The 23,618-nt window shown below is 40.3% G+C and overlaps 1 protein-coding gene across 1 annotated transcript in view; it reads right to left on the bottom strand.

Moving 5' to 3' along the window:
• The window catches only part of mtss1 (MTSS I-BAR domain containing 1), a 145,645-nt gene that overhangs the window by 80,823 nt on the left and 41,204 nt on the right, over positions 1-23,618 (bottom strand). Inside the window, exon 3 of the mRNA XM_055160134.1 lies at positions 19,154-19,227. Coding sequence (XP_055016109.1) covers positions 19,154-19,227 — 74 coding nt within the window. The remainder of the gene's footprint in view (positions 1-19,153; positions 19,228-23,618) is intronic.

A 23,618-nucleotide genomic window follows, 5' to 3' on the forward strand; every position in this document is an offset into this window, starting at 1 on the left:
TTTTGATTCCTAGAGTTGTTATTGCTTTGTCTGGAATGTTCCACAGTATGGCATTTAACCTATCTCCATGGAGACCAAACCAGACCAAGTTAACAATCCGGTGCGTCTTATGCGTTATTTCTGGTTGTGTTACCGACCTCAAACTGATTTTAAGCGGTACACGATGCTCAAAAATGTGTCAAAATGTTTTAGTACGACTTTGGTAAACTACGAAGCCGCACCACTTGATGGATTGTCGGCGCATTACGACCGCTGTAGTCAGGAGCCTCGCGGAGTAAAGTGCGAAGTATAGTTCTCCGTCCACTCAACGCACACTGCTGCCGTCGCCTTGTCACAGAAAGAACACTTACAGCTTATAGTTTATGCAAATGAGCCATGTGGTTTTAAGTTTTGTTTCTGTAAAACGTAAACAAATGTGCGCAAAAGCTGCATTAAACTCCTCGTAAGAAATTTTAAAAAAACTAACTTAAATGATCCTCCCACATTCACCAAGACAAGGAGGCAACGCCGGGCGAATTACGCCACGATCTGCCGATGGATCGTTTTTTTTAACGGGCTAAAAGAAATTTGTGCGTCCATATTCACGTCCAGACGACAACGGAGCACGGAGTGAAAATGATGTTAACAATGATAATAATATTTAAAAATGCACATCTCATCACATCATTAAGCTTTAAGGTAATTTATCCTGTTTTAGATGTGTCCCAGAAATATATCTGTTTTGTTTTGCTAAAGTTTAACATAAGTTTTAGTTTTTAGCCATAAGATTTGGATGAGAATTATTAGAATAAAATCTAACAGTTTAATTATTTGTGTGTAATCTTTGTTACTGATCCGTGTGTGTAATCAGCATTAGAGTTAGAAGTGTGTCTCGGTTGTTGGGCGACGGGAGCGGCTCCGAGGGCCACACCTGTCGCATTTCAGCAACGCTCTTAACTCTTTCCCCCCTGGACGCCGACTAGGAACAACCCATACATATGTTACTAGTTCTACCCATAGAGCATAACTGCATAAAAGAAAACAGACTTCCACAAGTGATTATAAATGATTTTTACACTCATGAACTTAATTGTAACACAGACATATTTGTATCTCTGGAAACTTTAGACTCTGAACTATTGATTTCTGGATGTTTAAATGTGATTCAACTCATTTATAGGTGTATAACAGCTCACTGAAAATGAGAGTTTACCTGGTCAGGTGCAAACTCGAAAACAAAAAACTACATTCAGCATCTGATATATACATGTTCTGAGTACTGTATTCATAAAAAAATAAAAAAATATACTTTGTCAAAGTATTTAAACAGATTTCATATCACCAGATACAGTAGAGCCAAGTGTGCACCTGTTTTTACCTGTTGTTCACCTGTGTGCACCCAATAATTTTTTTTCCATTTAACTTATTCAACTCATTTAGCTTATTCAACTCATTCAGCTTATTATAATATAATAATATAATAATATAATAATAAAACTCTTCCCCGTCAGTGGGTGTCCAGTATTTATCATCTTGGCTATTTTCTCGTGTGCAGAGCTCCACATAAGTGTTTTCTGTAGTGATTCTGTTATACATCTCATCTTGGAAAAAAAGACTGAAATATTTTAAAGGACTGGCCTGGGCAACATCCAGATTTCAGGGCAATTTTGGTTCATAATCGAGTATAAAGCTCAGATAGTTTGTTGGGACATCGCAGGACTCCACACAGACGCATCAGCGGCATCTCACCTTCTCCCCGAAAGTCCGTCGCTGTCGCTGTTTTCCACTTTATAATCAACTTCAACATCATCACTTTGAAATCTATAAAAGTCACTTTCTCTAACCTGATCCATAAAATACGTCCGCTCCTCATTATTTCTAAAACTGTGCGCCGCAGCGCCGCGATCTTTCCATTGCACGTGTTTCGTGTTGTGTTTTTTCCGGAAGCTCCATCGTCACTATTTCGATTCACTTCGGAAAAAAATCGGCGAAAAACATATCCTTGAATCCTATTGGTCAGTCTAGTGTGGGTTGTAGTGGCCCCCACCGATCACAGTCTCTGTTTAAATGTGAAAAACCGAGCCATTTCTAAAGGTCGTCAAATCTCGTCTTTAGTGATACGGCGGAGGAGTCAAAAGTCGTCATTAAGGGTTCAGGGGGGTCGTCAAATGTCGTCTTCATGTGGGAAAGAGTTAAGGTCCGCGACACCGAGGGCTGGAGCCTTTGTTGCATCGGACGACCCTGGCGATGATGCTGTCGCGAAGTCATCGTCTTCCAAAAGCTGCGGTTTGTTCGTCCACACGACAACGCGACGCCGGCGTTCTCACATTTCTCCACTCTGGAACCCGTTCTCAAAAAAACGCCATTTTCGCCCACACGAAACGCCGGCTCCGTGTGGACGAAAGGCCAAAACGAATAAAAACTTCACTGTTTCCACCAAAAAAACAAAAAACAGTCCCTTAAGTTTCATCTATTCCACCTTGTGATGTCACGTAATAATACAGGAAGAGCTCCACTGTGTTTTTAAACTCCACACACCTTCACTAGAATCATTTGGATCATTTCAGCTCTGGAATTTTCCATCTCTACTGAACTAAAGGTAAACGGAGCTGTTAACTTGAAAACTAATCTTAGAGCTTAACGTAACAAGAGTTTGAATAGAGCCCATGAGACAAACACGCAGGGACGACATTTAAAACCTCCTCAGGCGAGTTTTTGACGAGGGAATTATGTTATAACACGATAGAAAGATCCAAAAAGTCTTATAATTATATACTTATAATTATGCATGTGAAATAAAACAGATTAAAGGTCCTACATTACACAAAACTGACTCTTGTGAGCTTTAAGTCATGTTATAATTAGAGCTGCGTATCATTAAGAAGTTGCAGATACAGTGAGCTTTTGATTCAATACGATATATTTCAAATTGATTCGATACGGTTCAATAAAAATAAAGGCTAAATCATGTCTGTGATACTAAGTCTTTGTTAAACCACTTCTTGTGCAAAGTTCATATGAAACACAAACATTTTAATCATCAAAACTGTGAAAATGTCAAATTTGTTGCTTAAATGAGTTTCCTTCCTCTAAATAAAAAAACAAAGCTGTAGCTGTGACAAAATAATTTAGTAAAATAAAACCAAAAAATATTCTTGGTTTACATGACTTAAAGTCCGATGTCAGACGGAACCAGATCTAAACCAATCTCAGTCCTGGTCTCAGTCCCGGTCTCAGTTCTGATCATCCGACAGTCTACGCATGAGCATCTCTGGGCCCATCCCGACACTTCTAGGTTAGTCCTGGTTTAGTCCTGGTTTAGTCCTGGTTTAGACCTGGTTTAGACCTGGTTTAGACCTGGTTTAGACCTGGTTTAGACCTGGTTTAGTCCTGGTCCAGTCTTGGTGTAATCTTAGTTCAGACCTGGTTTTAGACCTGGTTTAGACCTGGTTAAGTCCTGGTTAAGTCCTGGTTAAGTCCTGGTTTAGACATGGTTTAGACCTGGTTTAGACCTGGTTTAGACCTGGTTTTAGACCTGGTTTAGTCCTGGTTGAGAGCTTGTTCAGACCTGGTTTAGTCCTGGTTTAGTCCTGGTTAAGTCCTGGTTAAGTCCTGGTTTAGACATGGTTTAGACCTGGTTTTAGACCTGGTCCAGTCTTGGTGTAATCTTAGTTTAGACCTGGTTTAGACCTGGTTTAGTCCTGGTTGAGAGCTTGTTCAGACCTGGTTTAGTCCTGGTTTAGTCCTGGTCCAGTCTTGGTGTAATCTTAGTTCAGAACTGGTTTAGTCCTGGCTCAGTCCTGGCTCAGTCCTGGCTCAGACCTGGTTTAGTCTTGGTTTAGACCTGGTTTAGTCCTGGTTTAGTCCTGTTTTAGTCCTGTTTTTTTTCCATTATTCAATTAAACCCAAAATCAAAAACTGAAAAAACAAATTATCTAATTATCTGTTTTTTTCAGTTTTGATTTTAGAGACAAATAATGAAGAAAATAGTAGTTTTGTTTTTGTTTTTTTTTCTTATTTCTGGTTTTATTTTAAAAACAAATGAACGAACAATACACGGATTATGCAGGGTTTGTGCGTTAAACACGTGCGAATGAAACAAAACACAACTCCGGTTCCGTTTGTGACGAGAAAATGACATTCTAACAGATCAGTAAACAGAGTAATATGAGCTCTTTAAGTTAATCATGAGGAAACGCTGTTATATAACCTCGTGAAAAGCTCGTTTGAGTCCGTTTTGCGTCCGCAGACCGCGACGCCGCTCCAAACAGACCCTGAACTCTCGCTGACTCGGCGCGGCCCCTGTTTCGAGCCTCTGTTTTCCTCTCAGACGCTCCCTTCTGCCGCCGGTCACTTCTCCGTCTTGTGATGTGCGTTTTCAAAGCCTCATGATGCCGAGCGCGTCAGCTGTTCCCTGTTACCGCGGCGACGGATCACGTGACCTCGCCCCCCGGAGAGACGCGCGGAGCCGAGTCAGCTGATCCCAGGTCTGACGGGGGGGGGGGGGGCAGACGCACAGGGATTCCCCCCCGAAAGAACCACAACAAAACTGAGGGATTTCAGAATAAAACGCAAGAAAAACATCTAACTAAAGAGAGTTGACTTGTTTAGACCTTGTTTAGTCCTGGTTTAGACTTAGTTTAGTCCTGGTTTAGTCTTGGTTTAGTCTTGGTTTAGACCTGGTTTAGTCCTGGTTTAGTCCTGGTTTAGACTTAGTTTAGTCCTGGTTTAGTCTTGGTTTAGTCTTGGTTTAGTCTTGGTTTAGTCTTGGTTTAGACCTGGTTTAGACCTGGTTTAGTCCTGGTTTAGTCCTGGTTTAGACTTAGTTTAGTCCTGGTTTAGTCTTGGTTTAGTCTTGGTTTAGTCTTGGTTTAGTCTTGGTTTAGTCCTGGTTTAGTCCTGGTTTAGTCCTGGTTTAGTTTAGTCTTGGTTTAGTCCTGGTTGCTCTTGATTTTAATTATTGTATTGTAATTTTTCTGTTGCATGTGAAGCACTTTGTGCTACATTTTAAAGGTATGAAAAGTGCTATACAAATAAAGTTTGATTGATTGATTGGTCCAGTCCTGGTTTAGTCCTGGTTTAGACCTGGTTTAGACCTGGTTCAGACCTGGTTTAGACCTGGTTCAGTCCTGCTTTAGATCTGGTTTAGACCTAGTTTAGGCCTGGTTTAGTCCTGGTTTAGTCCTGGTTTAGTCCTGGTTTAGACCTGGTTTAGACCCGTTTCAGTCCTCGTTTAGACCTGATTTAGATCTGGTTTAGACCTAGTTTAGTCCTGGTTCAGACCTGGTTCAGATCTGGTTTAGACTTGGTTTAGTCCTGGTTCAGTCCTGGTTTAGGCCAGATTCAGTCCTGGTTTAGTCCTGGTTTAGACCAGCTTTAGTCCTGGTTTAGACTTGGTTTAGTCCTGGTTTAGTCCTGTTGAAAATCACATTCTCTTGTCTAAACAAAGTGTGTTGTTAATCATCATAGTGTCTGAATCTGTATTGTTTATTGACTCTATTCGTTAGTATCAAATTAATTAGACGTTTTCGTATCGTGACAAAACAAACTCGTGCCGCGAGATCAAACAAAACAATAAAACAAAAATGCTGCTCAGAACTAACGAGGAGACTCTTCGTGCCAGTGAAAGATCTGGTTGCACCAGTGTCTGTCAGGCCGCTGTTATGCAACGACCGTGATTCCATTTCATTCCATTTCACTGAGTGTCGAGTCTCTTACTAATGGTTTCATGTTGGCGCAAGAGGAATGCACCATCTGAGGACTGGCATCTCTCAACTCCCTCCTTTTAATTCAGATTCAAAGTTTGGTCTGGCGATGCTGTTACTGAACATAATTTTAAAGGTTGTATAGAGGATTTTTTAACGGAAGAGAAATACAGCCACAGTCCTTTTTCAAATGTTGTGCATGTGTGACACCACCTTCCTCCTCCACAGCCTCAGCAGAAACATCTCCTCCTGCCTCCTGACTCTAGAAATCACGCTTGTTTACAGCCGTGCGTGTTCAGAATTACTGTTGAAGTGACCCGTCTAGAAATAATTTAGCGACTGACACATCAGTTTTTAGGCCCTTCGTCTGCTTCAGTCGCGCCATTACTGGAAGGAATCTCCAAGAATCACCCCAGTTTGGTTTTGCTCCTTTTCCCCTTCTCTTCGTCTTTCAGCGACCTCAAAAACTGACTTTCTTTTGCGACAAACTGGTCGTGGATTCTCATCCGCAACCGCAACAAACTTTGTGCGAATTGCGTAAAAGCTACAGTTTAAAAAAGCCTCTAAGAACTGCTGAATAAACCATGTAATCCCAGCGCGCCGATGAGTCAATTACACTAGAAACATAGGGAGTTTGATTGACAGCCTAACAGCCAATAGAAAATGAGGGAGCCTCGTTTTCTATTGGCTGATGTTTATCTGGCTTCACTACATCCACAGTTGATGGATTTTCATTCTTTTTTTTTTTTGGTCATTATAATTACAAAGCTGCTGTGTCTCTGTAATGGTATTTTAAACTTTCATTGACAGTTTGAAACAGAAAAAAAATCCTCCATACAACCTTTAATAAGAGCACAGGCACAGTAACCTTGGATGGATTCTCGCGATATCTGAGTTCACAAACCCACGAGAATCCATGTCGAGGTTCTCCCGTCGGTTCAGGTTTCAGGTCAGGTTATAGGCGCAGGGTTGGTATTCAAATCCCTCTAAGAATTGAGGAAACTGTGGCTATGTTTTACACACTGAATCCAAACAATTTTTCAGTTCTGTTTTTAAGTGGCTATAAAGGTTGTACAGAGGATTTTTTAAGGGAAAGACAAATACAGCGACAATCCTTTTTCACATGTTGATCATGCGTGACACCACCTTCCTCCTCCACAGCTCAGAAACATCTCCTCCCGCCTCCTTACTCCAGAAATTACAGGTGTTTACAGTCAGAATTACTCTTGAAATGACCTGTCTAGAAATAATTTAGCGACCCTTCGTCTGCCTCAGTCATGCAATCGCTGAAGGAATCTCCAAGAATCACCTCAGTTTGTCTTCGCTCCTTTTCCCCTTCTCTTCTTCTTTCGGCGACCTCAAAAACGGACTTTCTTTTGCGGCGAACTGGTCGTGGATTCTCGTCCGCCGTCGCAACAAACTTTGTGCGAAATGCGAGGAAGCTACAGTTTGAAAAAGCCTCTAAGAACCGCTGCATAAACCACGTAATCCCTGCACACTGGAAAATAGTTACACTAGAAACGTAGGGAGTTTGATTGACAACCTGACAGCCAATCGAAAATGAGGCAGCCTTGTTTTTTATTGGCTGATGTTTATCTGGCCTCAACACGTCCACAGCTGATGGATTTTCATTATTATTATTTTTTTGGTCATCATAATTACAAGGCTGCTGCGTCTCTGTCTCTGTAATGATATTTTAAACTTTCATTGACAATTTGAAACAAAACAAAAAAAAATCCTCCATACAACCTTTAAGTCTGAGAATGGAGTTCTAAATAGGAAATAAATAATGTCTAAGGGCGCAATCAAACTGTGCTCAGGTACGGCCCGGTTGGAGGATTTATTTATTTATTTATTTATAAGGGAAGCCCCTTGAGATGTAGCATCTCGTTTGCGAGGGGGTCGTAACGCATTAACAAAAGCAGCATTTACAGAAGAGAAAGAAAAAAACAAATCAAAACAGAACAAAAGACAAACAGACAAAGACAACATTCATACAAAACAGTCCAGGATCCTAAGGTGTACATACATCTCTCTGATTTTATCATCACCACACCTATATTTGGAAATGAATATAAATATATAATTTGTAAAAAAAAAAAAAAGCAACAAAAAGAAAGTACACAGAACAACAATTTCCTGCTTTAGATCTGGTTTAGACCTAGTTTAGGCCTGGTTTAGTCCTGGTTTAGTCCTGGTTTAGACCTGGTTTAGACCTGGTTTAGACCTGGTTTAGTCCTGGTTTAGCCCTGGTCTAGTCCTGGTTTAGCCCTGGTTTAGACCCGTTTCAGTCCTGGTTCAGACCTGGTTCAGATCTGGTTTAGACTTGGTTTAGTCCTGGTTCAGTCCTGGTTTAGACCAGATTCAGTCCTGGTTTAGTCCTGGTTTAGATCTGGTTTAGACTTGGTTTAGTCCTGGTTCAGTCCTGGTTTAGTCCTGTTGAAAATCACATTCTCTTGTGCAAGTACATAGAACAACAATTTATTTTTTATCGGAAACAGGAGCAGGATGTTTGTAAGTATCTGACGCCTTAAAATGGTGGATTGATGTAATTGATCGACTTGAGGAGAGTAAGTTGTTCCGTTCATTTGGAGCTTTGAAGTTAAATGCTCTGCGGCCAATTTCTTTTCTTTATTATAGGAACATTAAAAAATAATTGTTCAGTGTGACGTGAATGATATGCTGATCTAAATGGAATCAAAAACTCTTTTCAGTAGGGTGGGAACTTTGAGTAATAACATTTAAACACAAGTTGCAGAAAGTGTAACTGTGTTCTGGATGTAAGAGAGAGACAGTTGAGTGATGAAAACATTTGACAGTGGTGTGTTCTACAGGGACATCTTAATACAAACCTACATATACTGTTATAAATGACATCTAACAGTCGAAGGTTAGATGCTGAGGTGTTCTGGTAAATTGGATGTGGGCCAAACTCGGCACGGTTACTCCTGTATGTTACTCATACGAGGAAAACAGTGAATAAAATCTGCTCCAAAACACACGACAAACCTGCGCTCACCTTCAATAAGGACTGTGACAGAAGTTTAGCTGCAATGAGATTCATTTGGCCTTCTGATATTTTATGATATTAGGTTCTTTTTTTCAGACCTAGAGTTAAAGAGGCAATCGAAATACGGAAACGTGCCCACGGGACGATAAACCGGGACGAGGGGCTCTGTTACTCTCACACACCTGGGATACTGTCCTGAGGAAGTCGGACTGCAGATGGCGCTGTCGTCCTGCCTCCAGCGGTAGGAAGACAGCACCAAAACTTGTTTAAATCAGCTGAACGACACGTCACAGCAACATCACCTGACTCTGAGGAAGACCACAGGGAGCAGTCGAAACTGTCAGGTATGAAACTAAACTCTAGGTCTGATAAAAGAACCTAATAACATAGAAGTTTAGCTGCGTCTCGTCTCCGTCTGTCCTCACTGCTCCGCGCTGTTTTTATCTCCATAAACTCACGGAGGAGCACATATCATAAAAGAACGCACATCAGTTTCAATATTTGCCACTAATCGATATTTTCTCCACTAAAAGCGTCAGCAAATGTAAACAAACAGTGTCTTATGTGCAATTGTGAGTGCAGAACATAGAACCCCTTGCAATCATGCTCGAGCATCGGTACGGTTCTAAAGTCCTAGTGTGAGTGCGCCCTAAGCCACCCATTTCTGTTCAAAGAAGGATCGTCTTTCCAAACAAAAATAGCCTCTTTAACTCCCCTCTCAAACCATGTCTTTTCTGTGGCTAAGATCTGCACCTCACTGTCCTTGAGCTAGCGGTTAGTGGCTTTGAGATGGAGCCGAACAGCAGACTGAGGTCCCGTGTTGCTCTCTCGTCTGTATTGGAACATTCTCTTATGACGTGACCGTTTTGTTTCTTTAATATAAACACTCACTGCAGTCTCAACTAGGGACGGGCATTCGATGAAATTTTCTTAATCGATCGTCGGAAGAATTAACGATCGATTATCGATTAATCATTAACGTTTTTATATTAAAATGATCATCATTATTATTACTATCTGCACTACTAATCTGCATAAATAAATTCAACTTTACAACATATAAACCGTAACGACTCTAGAGCCACATCAGCCCGTTTGACATTATAATGTGTTTAATTCAGTTTTGTTCAAATCTCACAGAAACGAAACTTAAAACCGCATCACTAATTTGCATAAACTAAGTGAAGATAAAACTCCAGCTCTTGTGTCGCTGATGTGGGTTCAACTTTCTGTCGGATTAAAAGACATGACTCAGGTGAATACAGGTTAGTGTGACCAGATTTGCGTTTGTCAAAACCAGGACAGCGTACGGGGGGAGGGAGGTGGGGACTCGTCATCGACATTGAGCGACTCTCACCTGGCAAAAACTTTTCCCACTGGACACAGAAACATATGTGCTGCTTTATACACTGTGCACATGGACTCACACTTGTCCCAACGCAACGGAAAGTGTGGAATTTCTTGTACAAATCATCGTTAAATCCACATTTGTGCTTCAGTACGTTGCAGGCAGACCAACTGTTTGTGTCTCGTTCCTTCTGATGCAGAGACACATGTACACACCTGTTTGGTCACGATGCGCACAGCATTCGGTTTGTCGATTAAAATTAACGTAATCGATGAAATTCTTAATGATCAATTATCGATTAACCGACTAATCATGCCCATCCCTAGTCTGAACTACAACTTTATCCAGTTAACAGAAGTGAGTTTCTCCTAATTTCTTTACCCAGCCTCTCGTGGCAGAACAGAAAAGGTAGTTCCTGTGTAGAATCTGCACACCTGACTGAGCGACAGGTGCACTCGAGGAGAGGCACTTAACAGAAAACATTTTCAAGAAGGGCTGTGCTCACAACTGAGGAATGTCACAGGGATCGAAACACGGTAATAAAAGTGAAACAAGAGTAAGACAGTGTGCGGGAGAGTCTTCTTGAACTAAAAAGGTCTAAAGCAGGGCAAATTTTTAAGTATTTGACAGATCCACGACCAGAAAAGTTACACAAAGCGCCTTTAAAGCTATTGGAACTGAAAAAATTGGGTCAGGGAATCCCAAAACTACTACAAGGGTAAGACAAATTGTGCTCAAATACAAATACTTGGGGAAAACAGTCGGGGGCTTTGACTGTAAGTGATTTCCAAACAGTGTGTTAAGTGGAAGACGCGTTGTTGAGACACTTAGTGGTTGTGACAGATCTTTAGAGCCGAGTGGGTGAGTGGGTGAGTGGAGCGGTGTGACTGAACAGCTGAAGGAGGAGCGGACAGCTGACAAAACAAACTCTCACACATGTAACACTCTGCATCTGGAGAGAGGGAGAGAACTACTTTACTTTACAACCTCACACACACACGCTGAACACATGACACAGAGATAATTACACCAGTGCTGGAATCTAACGAGGTAAAAGTAGGAGAGCACTCAAACACTCAAAACTTGGCTATCTGTACTTCTTAACGTGCATAATTTTGACTTTACCTCGCTACATTTGAGAGCAGGGATCTGAACTTTTTACTCTACTACATTTTTGAACTGGACTGAAAAGTTTTTTTTTTTTTTTAATGAATGTTTGAGACCTGTAGAAAAAGATGAGGGTTTATTTTAACAGATCAGTGTGTGGATGCAAAACAACTTTCTCCAGCTAAACTCTGACAAGACTGAAGTCATAGTGTTTGGTCCACAGAAACAAAGGGACAGTGTCAGCAGTCACCTCCAGTCTCTCGCTCTAAAACCTTCAAATCAGGCAAGAAATCTAGGGGTAATAATGGACTCAGACTTGAACTTTAACAGCCACATCAAATCAATAACATCTGCAGCCTTTTACCATCTAAAAAACAGAGCAAAAATCAAAGGTTTACTGTCTAAATCAGACTTGGAGAAACTTATCCATGCGTTTGTCTCCAGTAGGTTAGATACTGTAATGTTCTGCTCACTGGTCTCTCCAAACGAGCTGTGAGACGCTGCAGAACATCCAGAACATCCAGAACATCCAGAACATCCAGAACATCTGCAGCTCGGGTCCTGACTTAAACTAGGAAGTACGAGCACATAAGTCCTGTGCTCAGGTCTCTGCTCTGGCTCCTGTGCCTCAGAGAATAAACTTTAAAGCAGCTCTGCTTTGTACAAGTGTCTCCATGGCCGAGCACCAAAGTCCATCTGTGACATGTTAGTGTCATATGAACATCTCACACTCTGAGGAGCTCAGGGACCAGCCTCCTGCTGGAGCCCAGAGTCACGACTAAACAAGGGGAGTCAGAGTTTCAGGTTCATGCAGCTAAAACCTGGAACAGTCTGAACATGTGAGACAGACTCTTCTGTGACGCTGTTTAAATCCAGACTCAAAACATTTCTGTTTAACTGTGCAAATAACTGAAAGGTTTTCATTCCGCACTCTTCTCTCCAATTTATGTCTCTCTTTTTTAATTTTAATCTTCATGATTATTTATGTTTTGATTTGTTTTTATTATGATTTTAATGTATTTCTTATTCTGTAAAGCACTTTGAATTACTTTGTGTACGAATTGTGCTGTACAAATAAACTTGCCTTGCCTGTTTTTGACATATTTGTAGTTTGAGCAAACACAAATATATAAAAAATAAACAGCTCTGACCTCAAAATCTGTGCAAGATACTTTTACTAAATACATTTTCAAAGTATTTTTCTCATCACTGCCAGCACAATGTACCGATGGGGCGGTTATTATCAGTCAAGGAAACCACGGTCACACACACATGGTCACACACATGGTCACACACACACGGTCACACACACGGTCACACGGTCACACACACAAATAGTCACACACACACACAGTCACACACACGGTCACACACACGGTCACACACACAGTCATGCAAACAGTGAATAAAAGCCACAGAGACTGACCACTAACAGTCGGAAACATGACCACATCACCCCTGTCCTGTTCTCCTTGCGCTGGCTCCCTGTTCCAGATCAGAATTCATTTAAAAAAATTTTGAGGTTTGTTTTTAATGCAGTCAATGGTCTGGCACCTTCCTATTTGTGTGAGATTTTGACCGACCCCTCACCAACCCCAGCAGAGCTCTACGATCTGCCGGGCAACATCTGCTGGAGGTGCCCCCCCGGTCCCGGTGCAAACAGTGGGCTGATCGTTCTTCTGCGGTGGCCGGTCCAAAACTCTGGAACTCTTTGGTCCATCCCTGACCTGCCTCTGTTCAAAGCCAAACTTCAAACCTACTTTTTTAGAATGACTTTTAACACTTAGTGGCTCCGTGACACTTTCTTTATTTGATTGATTGATTGATTGCATTTATATAGCGCCTTTCAAGACACCCAAAAAGCTTTACAGTTCATTATTCAGTCACTTCACACTCAGTGGTGGTAAAATACTATTGTAACCACAACTGCTCTGGGGCAGACTGACGGAACTCACACACACTGCACTTTCATACTAGGCAATGTGGGTGAAGTGTCTTGCCTAAGGACACAACAACAGTTTTTTGCCACTGGTGCCTCCTGTGGCTCCTTGTGTGAGACCAGTGTCTCTCATCCAAGTACAAACCAGACCCAGTCCTGCTTAGTGTCTGAGATCTGACGGGATCAGACTTTGACAAGCTGGTGTGGCGTTTATTGTTTTTGATCTTGTTTTAATGTTGTACAGCACTTTGGTCGGCTTTGGTTGTTGGAAGGTGCTATAGAAATAAAGTTTGATTGATTGATTGACTAAACCTCCTGTCAAAGTGTGATCTGATTCTGATCTCAGAAGATGAACAAGGCCCTGGTCAGTATTGGATGGGAAACCACTGGGGCATCAGTGAGTGTGTTTACATGCACATCAATAACCCGGTTATGATCGGGTTTTTTGAGTATCCTGGTTTCTTGATGGTGCATGTAAACGCAGTAACCCGGTTATGGCAGTATCCTGGTTATTAGAAACCGGGTTACTGTAGCTGGTTTATTCCGATAGTAACCGGGATACTTGTGACATGTAAACGCAGTATCCCGGTTACTGCAACATAAAGTTGAGTGCGCATGCGTCCAAAAGACACTTTCCAGCCTTTCACCACAACAGTAGTGACATAAATAAATTGACCAACATAAATAAAGTGACCAAACGAGTGAAATGACTGTAAAATAAAGAGCTGCGCTAAACCTGCACACGTACAATCTGCACTCGTACGACCTGCACTCGTGTGACGCTGAAAAGCTAAAACATGAACTATCTCCTATACTCTATACACACAGAACACACTTACCATCATCAGCACCTCTTCTGTCACAGAAATAACACACATAATCCACAGAGTCGTGTCATTTAGTCCAAAAGAAGCTGAACGCATCAGCGGCGCAAGGAGCGAGTTGTTTTTATCACCGCTAACAGTTTATGCTAATTAGCCAAACGGTCTTAAGTTTCGTTTCTGTAAAACGTAAACAAATGTGATCAGAGCTGAATTATCTGATCAAACAGGCTGATGTGTCTATAGTGTTTATGGTTTATATGTTGTAAAGTTGAGTTTATTTATGCAGAAGATTTTAATGAAGAATCTGCACAGTGGATTGTGGGAGATCTCGTAGCTCCTTAGCTTCTTATGCTAAAGGAGCTCACGGTTTGTATTTTTCCTGGTTTATGAAATTGATTAAAGTTAATTTTTGCGCCTGCGCATTTGTAAGATTATGTCAAGAAACCGGGATACTCCATTTGATCATGTACACGCGGATATGAGTGTCCCGGTTTCTCAGTGCTCATGTAAACACAGTAACGAACACTGACATAACCGGGATATGGCTAATAACCGGGATACTGATGTGCATGTATACGCACTCATTGTGTCCTTAGGCAAGACACTTCACCCACATTTGCTTAGTGTGAGTGTGTGTGAGTGTCTGTAAGTGTTGAAGGTGGTCAGATGCCGCAGATTAGCAGCCTCGTTTCCGTCAGTCTGCCCCAGGGCGGCTGTGTGAACAATAGTAACTCAGCCCCACAGAGTGGAGTGAGTGAATAATGCTGTAAAGGCTCTGGGTGTCGTGAAAGGCGCTGTATAAATCCAGAGATTAATTAATTAAGCCTATTCACTTTGTTATTTTCATTGTAAATCTGTTAAAGTGTCCGTACGCACGCACGTTCGAACAGAGTCAGTGTGACCGTCCACACAGCGACACACAACTGTGGTTTCACAAACACACACACACACACACACACACAAACTGCCAGTGTGTTTGGGCCTTTGTGTGTGATTCACAGTTAAGTCAAACACAACAGGAACCACATGAAGAACATCAATTATTCGAGTGTTTTGTTCTTAGAAGCGGTAAAACTAAAACGTTGGCGCTAACTCGAGAAGCAGAAGTTACTTTACAATTTGAACAATTTAGAAGCGAAGCAGCCAATCTGTACACCATAAACGCTCTAATGTGAACAGTATTAACACATTATAAAGAGTCTGAATTTGGTTTGTGAACTAAAACGTCACTGATAATTCTCTTTAGACATTGAGGTTTCTTAGTCCTTTGTAGTTGTCAATGCCTGTACAGTAAATGTTCTTGTACAGTAGTAACTGGGTCTGGTCAAGTGGTAACGGAGGGAAACGGGGCAGATTTTTGACATTCAAATGTCTCTTATTCAGAAACTAGAGGAACTATTGAAATAAGTAAAGTATCAGAATGTAGGAAAGAGTTACACTCCAACAGGGTCAAGTTAAACCTGTGATATTCTTTCAAGTTGTTGACAAAAAATTTAAAAACTCATGTCGGTAACGGAGGGAATGAAATATGCAGCACTTTTTGGGCAATAAATCCAAACAGTGATAACTCTTGGTTCTCACTTACATATCCTTAACAAACTGGTTTGAATATTTGCTTCATATAGTTTTCTACCATATGGAACAAGATTAGGTTGAAAAACGTCTTACTCTTTGAGTAATGAGATTTTTTTATTAAGAAAGGTCATGGTAACGGAGGGAAAAGTAACGGAGGGAAAATTGTACAAACAAGTAGAAGGTGCAGGATTTTACATAATTTGTCAACTTTTTTCTTCTGAATACTTTAATATTACTTCAAAATGAAAAGAAACTATTTCTATAAAAGATGTCAGTCCTTCAAAGCAAATTTTTATCATTTTAAATAAATTGAAAAAATAAAATAAAATAAAAAATCATGTACCTTCATCAACAGTTCAAAGATGGAATAACACAAGATATGATGAAATACATCCATTAATTTACATGATTTGCAGGTCTTTGAAATTTGGGAAATAATTTTTGTTCCATGTTTCATACATGGTCTGTTTAAAACATATGTAACTTTAGAACCAAAAATGGTACAGAAAAAAGGTCAACAGTTTCATAAACTAGAGTACATATGTATCTGTTCAATACATTTTTATATCAGATGTATTAACTTGAATTTTTGGCCTTGTTGTTTACTTCTGCTTGACCAGGCCCAGCTGGTCTCTACTTATACTGTAGTTGTTTTGTTCTTGTACTGTAGTTGTTTTATTCTTGTAGTTGTTTTATTCTTGTACTGTAGTTGTTTTATTCTTGTATTGTAGTTGTTTTATACTTGTACTGTAGTAGTTGTTTTATACTTGTATTGTAGTTGTTTTATTCTTGTACTGTAGTAGTTGTTTTATTCTTGTACTGTAGTTGTTTTGTTTTACTTGTACTGTAGTAGTTGTTTTTATACTTGTACTGTAGTAGTTGTTTTATACTTGTACTGTAGTAGTTGTTTTATACTTGTATGTAGTAGTTGTTTTTACTTGTACTGTAGTAGTTGTTTTATACTTGTATTGTAGTTGTTTTATTCTTGTACTGTAGTTGTTTTTATTCTTATGTAGTTGTTTTGTTCTTGTAGTTGTTTTATTCTTGTATTGTAGTTGTTTTGCTCTTGTACTGTAGTAGTTGTTTTATACTTGTATTGTAGTTGTTTTATACTTGTATTGTAGTTGTTTTATTCTTGTACTGTAGTTGTTGATGGGGCTGTTTACTGTTACAGTGACTGAGGCGTGACGGAGCAGGTCGGACTTTGGGAGCGGCTCTGATTCACACGGGGAGCTTCCTCTTAATCTAACTCCTGCTCATACTTAACCACCACCAACATACCAAACATACACACACGAACACTCATGCGCACACACTCGCACACAAACACGCACACATACACACACTCATGCAGTTTCCACGCCGTTTGGGAACGCTGATCCAGGACCTAAAGGATTAATGCCACAGAGACTTTATTTCTATCCCCGTAAAAGCCAAGAAAGGCCCCCGCTTCACTCCTCACACTCTGATAAACACTCACACGTCAGTTTGGTAACAGTTATCAGCGCACACATCAACCACAAGAGGAGTTTAGCGCGGAGACGATAAAAGCTTTTCAAATGCATCGCTCGCAAAACTCCGCATCCAGCGCACGCCGAAATTTTTGTTTTGGTCGACTTGCTGCCTAAGACATAAAGCTTTGTTTGAACTCTTGAATGTGAAGAGATAACTGCACAAAACATGAATAAAAGAAGGAAAGAAACGGGCTGTGGGCAAGTTTGTACTGATTGTGAAAGGTGGATTGTGCAACTTTTTAGGTGGAGGGTCCATCAAATGCTTTTCTCAGTGGAGACAGTTTGGTATTTCTGTCTTTTTCTAAGTATTTTTGAGCTATAAACTGACTGTAATTGAATAAATGTAACGTAAAACTGTTCAGTTGTTTAATTTAATTGTTAATACTTGGAACATTCCAGGCAGAGCAACGACATATCCATAGAAAAAAACAGGTGATGGATTCTTCACAAGAAAAATGACAAAGTACCTATAAATTATCGTATTTTTTGGACTATAAGGCGCACTTAAAATCCTTTCATTTTCTCAAAAGTCAACAGTGCGCCTTATGAATTCATTCTGGTTGTCCTTATTGACCTCAAACCGATTTTATGTGGTACACGGCGCTCAAAAATCTGTCAAAATGTCGTCATGAGTCGTGTCGTTTAGTCCGACGGAAGCTGAACCGCATCAGCAGCACAAGGAGTGAGCTGTTTTTTCAGTGCTTATAGTTTATGCAAATGAGCCATGTGGTTTTAAGTTTAGTTTCTGTAAAACGTAAACAAATGTGCGCAAAGCTGCTTTAAACACATTATTACTCAATGTATATTTGAGTCGTCCTCGTAGGAAATAAAAAAAACTAACTTAAATGATCCACCCACATTCACATTTACAACAGACATTCAACTCAATTTTATTTCTCTCCAGCGACTAGGTCAGGAATCGAAATACACTAGACGGTTCGCAAAAACCCCAGAAGTACGAGTTCGGGCACCAGCCAATCAGCAAAGAGCCATATATTCTGTGTTGTCAACAATTTCCGAGATCGAGGATTTAAAGCCGGAACGAAGAGAATGTTTGGTGAATTTTATCAAGGTGAAAGACGTTATTGTCCTTCTTCCTACAGGATTTGGGAAAGGTTAGGCCCATTAGTGGCGCATTACATAAGTCACGACCAAATAGCAGCGATTGGTTAAATGATAAAAAGTACCGGTCTACCGTCGAGCGAACGAATTCTAACGCTGCGAGGTTCTACGAAGTGAAACCAGCTGATGAATCAGACTACACATTCACCAAGACAGAGAGGCAACGCCGAGCGAATTACGCCACGATCTGCTGATGGAATGCGCCTGGACTAAAGGATCAGTCTCAAGTGTCGTCCGTTTGTTTCACTTAATGCTCCTTATAATCAGGTGCAACTTATGTATGAAAATAGATGAGAAAATTCAACATTACTGATATCAGGACTTATAGACTGAAAAATACGGTACATAATTTGAGGAAAATAATCGAAATCGGTCCAAAAATATCTGCAAAGCTTACTGGACATCACTTGCTCGGGATTCTAAATAACTGGTATCAACATCGACCATGAAAAAAAGCTTTATCAATCTCTAATACTCACCACTTCAAACAAGGAATAAGCAAAAAGATCGGAAGTTTTGGAGCTTCTGTGGTTGGACTAGAGCTGGGAATCACGATACTCGATACACGGCCCACTGTACGATATTATCACAATATGGAAATCCATGCGACAATCAATATATCACACACGATACTCTGATATATAGCGTTTTTTAAAGAACAAAGTACATTTTAGCAACAATATTTCTTTGTCAAACCACCACCTCTGCAAAGTTAATATGATAAACATTGATTTTAATCATCAAAACTGTGAATATGTCAAGTTTAATTCCACTAAATAAGCTACAAAATTGCCAAAAATACTCTTGCCGATATATCGATACAGCTGCCCACGATAACGATTCTGAATCACCAAATGTCGTATCAGGATATATTGATATTTCTATATTTTTGGACACTCCTACTCCTACTTCTTACAAAACAAGAGCTGAAATGTTACGTATTAATGTGCTTGGCCACTCCAGACAAGGAACATCGCAAAAGATCGGAAGTTTTGGAGCTTTTCTGGCTGGACTTTGCTCGGTGTCTTACCTCTCGTTCCAGTCGCCATGTCGGCCACTTTCTGAAACGCGTCTAAAAATGCTCCCGTCACCAAGATGGTCGTCCTGCAACAGAAAGAATCAAACGAAAATATGATTAGACCTTGCCAGGGTTCCCACAGTTTGCTTAAAAACATTTTTGCTCTTTTTATTTTTACAGTTTTGATAAAGGTACAGTGTGCCCTCATTTATCGCGGGGGTTAGGTTCTAAAAAATAACCCGCGATAGATGAAATCTGTGAAGTAGTCAACTTTATTTTTTACAATTATTATATCTGTTTTAAGTCTGTAAAACTCTTCAGCAAACACTTTATACACTTTTCTCACACAGGAGAGGAGGAACACTTTTTACATTCTTTTTAAAACTTCTTGCTGCTGTCGTCCTTTTGTTATTTTCCTCCTCCTTTATGTAACGAACCGAAGATTCATTTATTCCGTAATGGAGCCCGACAGCGCAGAGTCCTGCACGGGTCCATTTTTGGAGACCCCCACCCGCGCAGGACAGGACCACACCCGTCCGCACCCGCCCATTAACCTGAGATTATATCAAACTTTTGCGCTGCCTACGCCACAGAGTGAACTAGGACTAGCCCACGACTAAACCAGGACTAAACCAGGACTAAACCAGGACTAAACCAGGACTGATTCCAGGACTGAAACAGGAGGACTAAACCAGGACTAGACCAGGACTGATTCCAGAACTGAAGTGGACTAAACCAGGACTAAACCAGGACTGATTCCAGGACTGAAGAGGACTAACCCAGGCCTGAACTAGGACGAAACCAGAACTAACCCAAGACTAAACCAGGACTAACCCAAGACTAAACCAGGACTAACCCAAGACTAAACCAGGACTAACCCAAGACTAAACCAGGACTGAACTAGGACTAAAACATTACTAACCTAGGACTGATTCCAGGACTAAAACAGGACTAAACCAGGACTGAACTAGGACTAAAATGGGACTAAAAAAGCAGTAAACCAGGACTAACCCAGCACTGATTCCAGGACTGTTTCCAGGACTGATTCCAGGACTGACTCCAGGACTGAAGAGGACTAAACCAGAACTGAACTAGGACTAAACTAGAACTGAACTAGGACTAACCTAGGAGTGATTCCAGGACTGAAACAGGAGGACTAAACCAGGACTAAACCAGGACTGAAGCGGAATAAACCAGGACTAAACCAGGAGTAAACCAGGCAAAAAAATCAGCGAAACAGCGAGACCGCGAAAGATCGAGGGACGACTGTAAACCCGATGTCCAGAATTACTGCAAATTAATTATAAACCAAACAAAACCAACACTTTACTTTTTTTTTTTTTTTTTTTTTATTTTCCGGTTGAACTCAACTTCGACGGACGACACACGCGAAACCGATCATACACAGACAATAAACAAACAAGTAAATGTTCACTCATGACTCATTCTCTGTGTTTCAGTGGAACTCGTGAGTCTGTGAGCGCACTTATAACACAACCTCCAAGTATGTAAGTAAGATGAAAACGATGGACGGGGGTTTGGGAGTCATCCTCCAAGAAATTCAGTCGAAATTTGGTGTAATTTCCTGCATTTTGGTGGATTTTAAAGCTTTTTAAAAACTCAACTGCTCTAATATGTGTCAGTAAAAGTCCTAAAACTATACAGTAAGTTTTCTTTCTTGGAATTCTGTCATTGTTTAAAAGGTTTTGGCGTTACACGTACTTTTTACTTTAGCCTAAAGCCTTTCGGTCGTGATCGATGGGGTTGTAGTCCAAGTTTTGTGACTTGGTCCACGAAGGGTTGACCAGGTTTTGTATTCACCCTGTGTGTGTCTGTGTGTCCACCCGCAATAATTCCGGCATTTATGGACCGATTGTCACCAAATTTAGTACGTGGTTCAAGTTCCCATGCCCGATGCCGCAAAAAAAAAAGTTTGGTGATGATCCGAGGTCATTTGAGGTCACACGGGTCAATTGAAAGGTCATGCGGTTATAAAGGATCGGCAATTTCGGCAAATTCCTAACCATCTGCGGCCTAAAATATTCAGCCAATCATCACACAAGTTGGCACACACATAACTGGAGTACACTGGATGTTACAGGTTGAAACCGGTCAAGGTCACTTGAAGATAAAGGTAATCAAGGTCAAATATGCGTTTTTGGTCATAACTCCGCGAAGGATCGAGCTCGAGCAACGGGAGTGGCTCAGAACCTCAGAAAAATTATTATCTATTTATAATTCTATGCATTTGTATCATCAAATATTAATAGTTTTCCAGATAATCACTATTTATAACAGTTCCTTTCTCTTTCACTGTAGCTGTTAAAATTCTAATTGGAACTAAAATAATTTCCATTTCTTGTTTTTCTGGTGAAACACAACGAACACATACACAACTCATGAAAAATGATATTTTGGTTCCACACTAGTAAACACAGACGGTCTCATGTGTGACCAACATCACACAAATGTTCATGGGCCTGTACACATACACACATTATATTGTGGATATAATGATCATGTGATATGGGCTGGACTCCTCATAAACTGCTTCTGTGCTGATGAACTGACCCACCGACGCCTCATGGGACCAGGTTGATGTCTCTGACTGTGCTTGTTTTTTGTTTTGTTTCATAGTGCTGCAAAATGACCAAATAAAACTACTGCTACTACTAAAACTAATCATAATCCCAACATTAAACTGATTGAAAAAATATACTGTCAACAATAAACATTTGCTTGCATATCCACTGATGCAAAATGACAAAAGTGCGGTTGGGAAAACATTAGGCCGATGAACTCAGGCTCCTTCACTTCAGCTTTATCTGGGTCAAATTTTGTAAAAATCTCATGATGAGTTTTAACCGTTGTTCAGGGCTTTTATTAACAAAAATAACAGTGATTATGTTTCTTTTGTCGGTGCATGTGAGTCGTGTGTGTGCGTGTGTGAGGATGATAGTCTGTGAGATAACGCTCTGTGTATTTAAGTGATGAATAGGGCTGTGGCAAAAATAGAACGACAGATAAATCTTGATCTCTTCAGTCGATCTCGATATGGCGAGTGTGTTTTAATCGACTGGTCAACACCCGGTCGTGTGGCAGGGAGAGGGCGTTGTCCTGATGAGGATTTTGACTCGTGCGTCAAGTGTGGGTTCGCTGAATCGTAAACTAGTGCGGGTTTTCCTGGATAAATTTATGAAATTTTAGTTCAGTAAATGTGCTTTTTCATTAAATAAACTATGAAACAATTTAAATAACAAATACCTTGATGAAACTTCGGGTGTCTTGATGGTAGGGGTGTGCAAAAATATCGGAATATCGATATATCGTATCGTTTAATGTGATGATACAGTATCGATATCGTGGGCTACTGTATCGATATATCAGCAAGAGTATTTTTAGGTGTGTTTTACTAAATTATATTGTTACAGAGCTACAGTTTTGTTGTTTGTGGAGTGAAAGGAAACTAATTTATGCGACACATTTGATATTTTTACTGTTTTGATGATTAAAATGTTTGTGTTTCATATGAACTTTGCACAAGAAGTGGTTTAACAAAGACTTTTAGTATCACAGCCACGATTTAGACTTTATTTTTTACTGAACCGTATCGAATCAATTTGAAATATATCATATCGAATCCAAAGTGCACTGTATCGAGATATGTATCGTATCGTGGCCTGTGTATCGAGGTATGTATCATATCGGCAACTTCTTAATGATACCCAGACCTACTTGATAGTAACATTGGAAATCTCTTCGTGGTTTATTTTTGCTGCTATAATCCGCGTTTTTTATAATTCCCTTGTTTGAGCTCCTGATGAGTAATTTCCAGAGAAACAGTGAAGAAACGATTCGTTTTATCCCGTTCAGAGCGTCTAGAACACAGGTGTCAAACATGCGGCCCGGGGGCCAGATCCAGCCCTCCAAGACCTTTCATCTGGCCCTCGGCTGATTTTCTACTAAAATATTTAAATTCTATTTTTTATTAAAATCTTGTTAATTTTCTGTGGTGTTTATCACAGCAGCGTCTCCAGCGTCTCTGTACGTGGCCCCTCCCACCAGAGCAGCACAAATGAAGACTTGTCTCTTTCCAAACGCTCTTAAAGGACGATCGTTTTGACTGTTGACCGTGACACCCTCATCAGAAAAATGTCCAACATGAGAAAAGTGGAGCCGAGTGCAGGATTTTACAACAAAAAAATTTACTTACTCCTATTTATACAAGTTAATGTTAAACAAGTTCATGTTAAAACATTGTGTTGAAATTGTATTTTTCTTAAAGTTTCAGGTTGTTCATAATATTATAATATTTTGTAAAAGAAAGAGTCCATCAATTAAAAAAGATTTCTGTCATAGATTTGTGTTTCTCTGCACAAATATTTGAACTTATTGTTATTTTTGGGGTTTATATGACATGAGTTTTCTGATCCGGCCCCTTTGGGATCAAAGTCAGTTGGATACGGCCCCCGGACCA

Source organism: Boleophthalmus pectinirostris, unplaced genomic scaffold (genome assembly GCF_026225935.1).
Source record: "Boleophthalmus pectinirostris isolate CB_2022bp ecotype Guang Dong unplaced genomic scaffold, ASM2622593v1 HiC_scaffold_3, whole genome shotgun sequence".
NCBI classification, from domain to species: domain Eukaryota; kingdom Metazoa; phylum Chordata; class Actinopteri; order Gobiiformes; family Gobiidae; genus Boleophthalmus; species Boleophthalmus pectinirostris.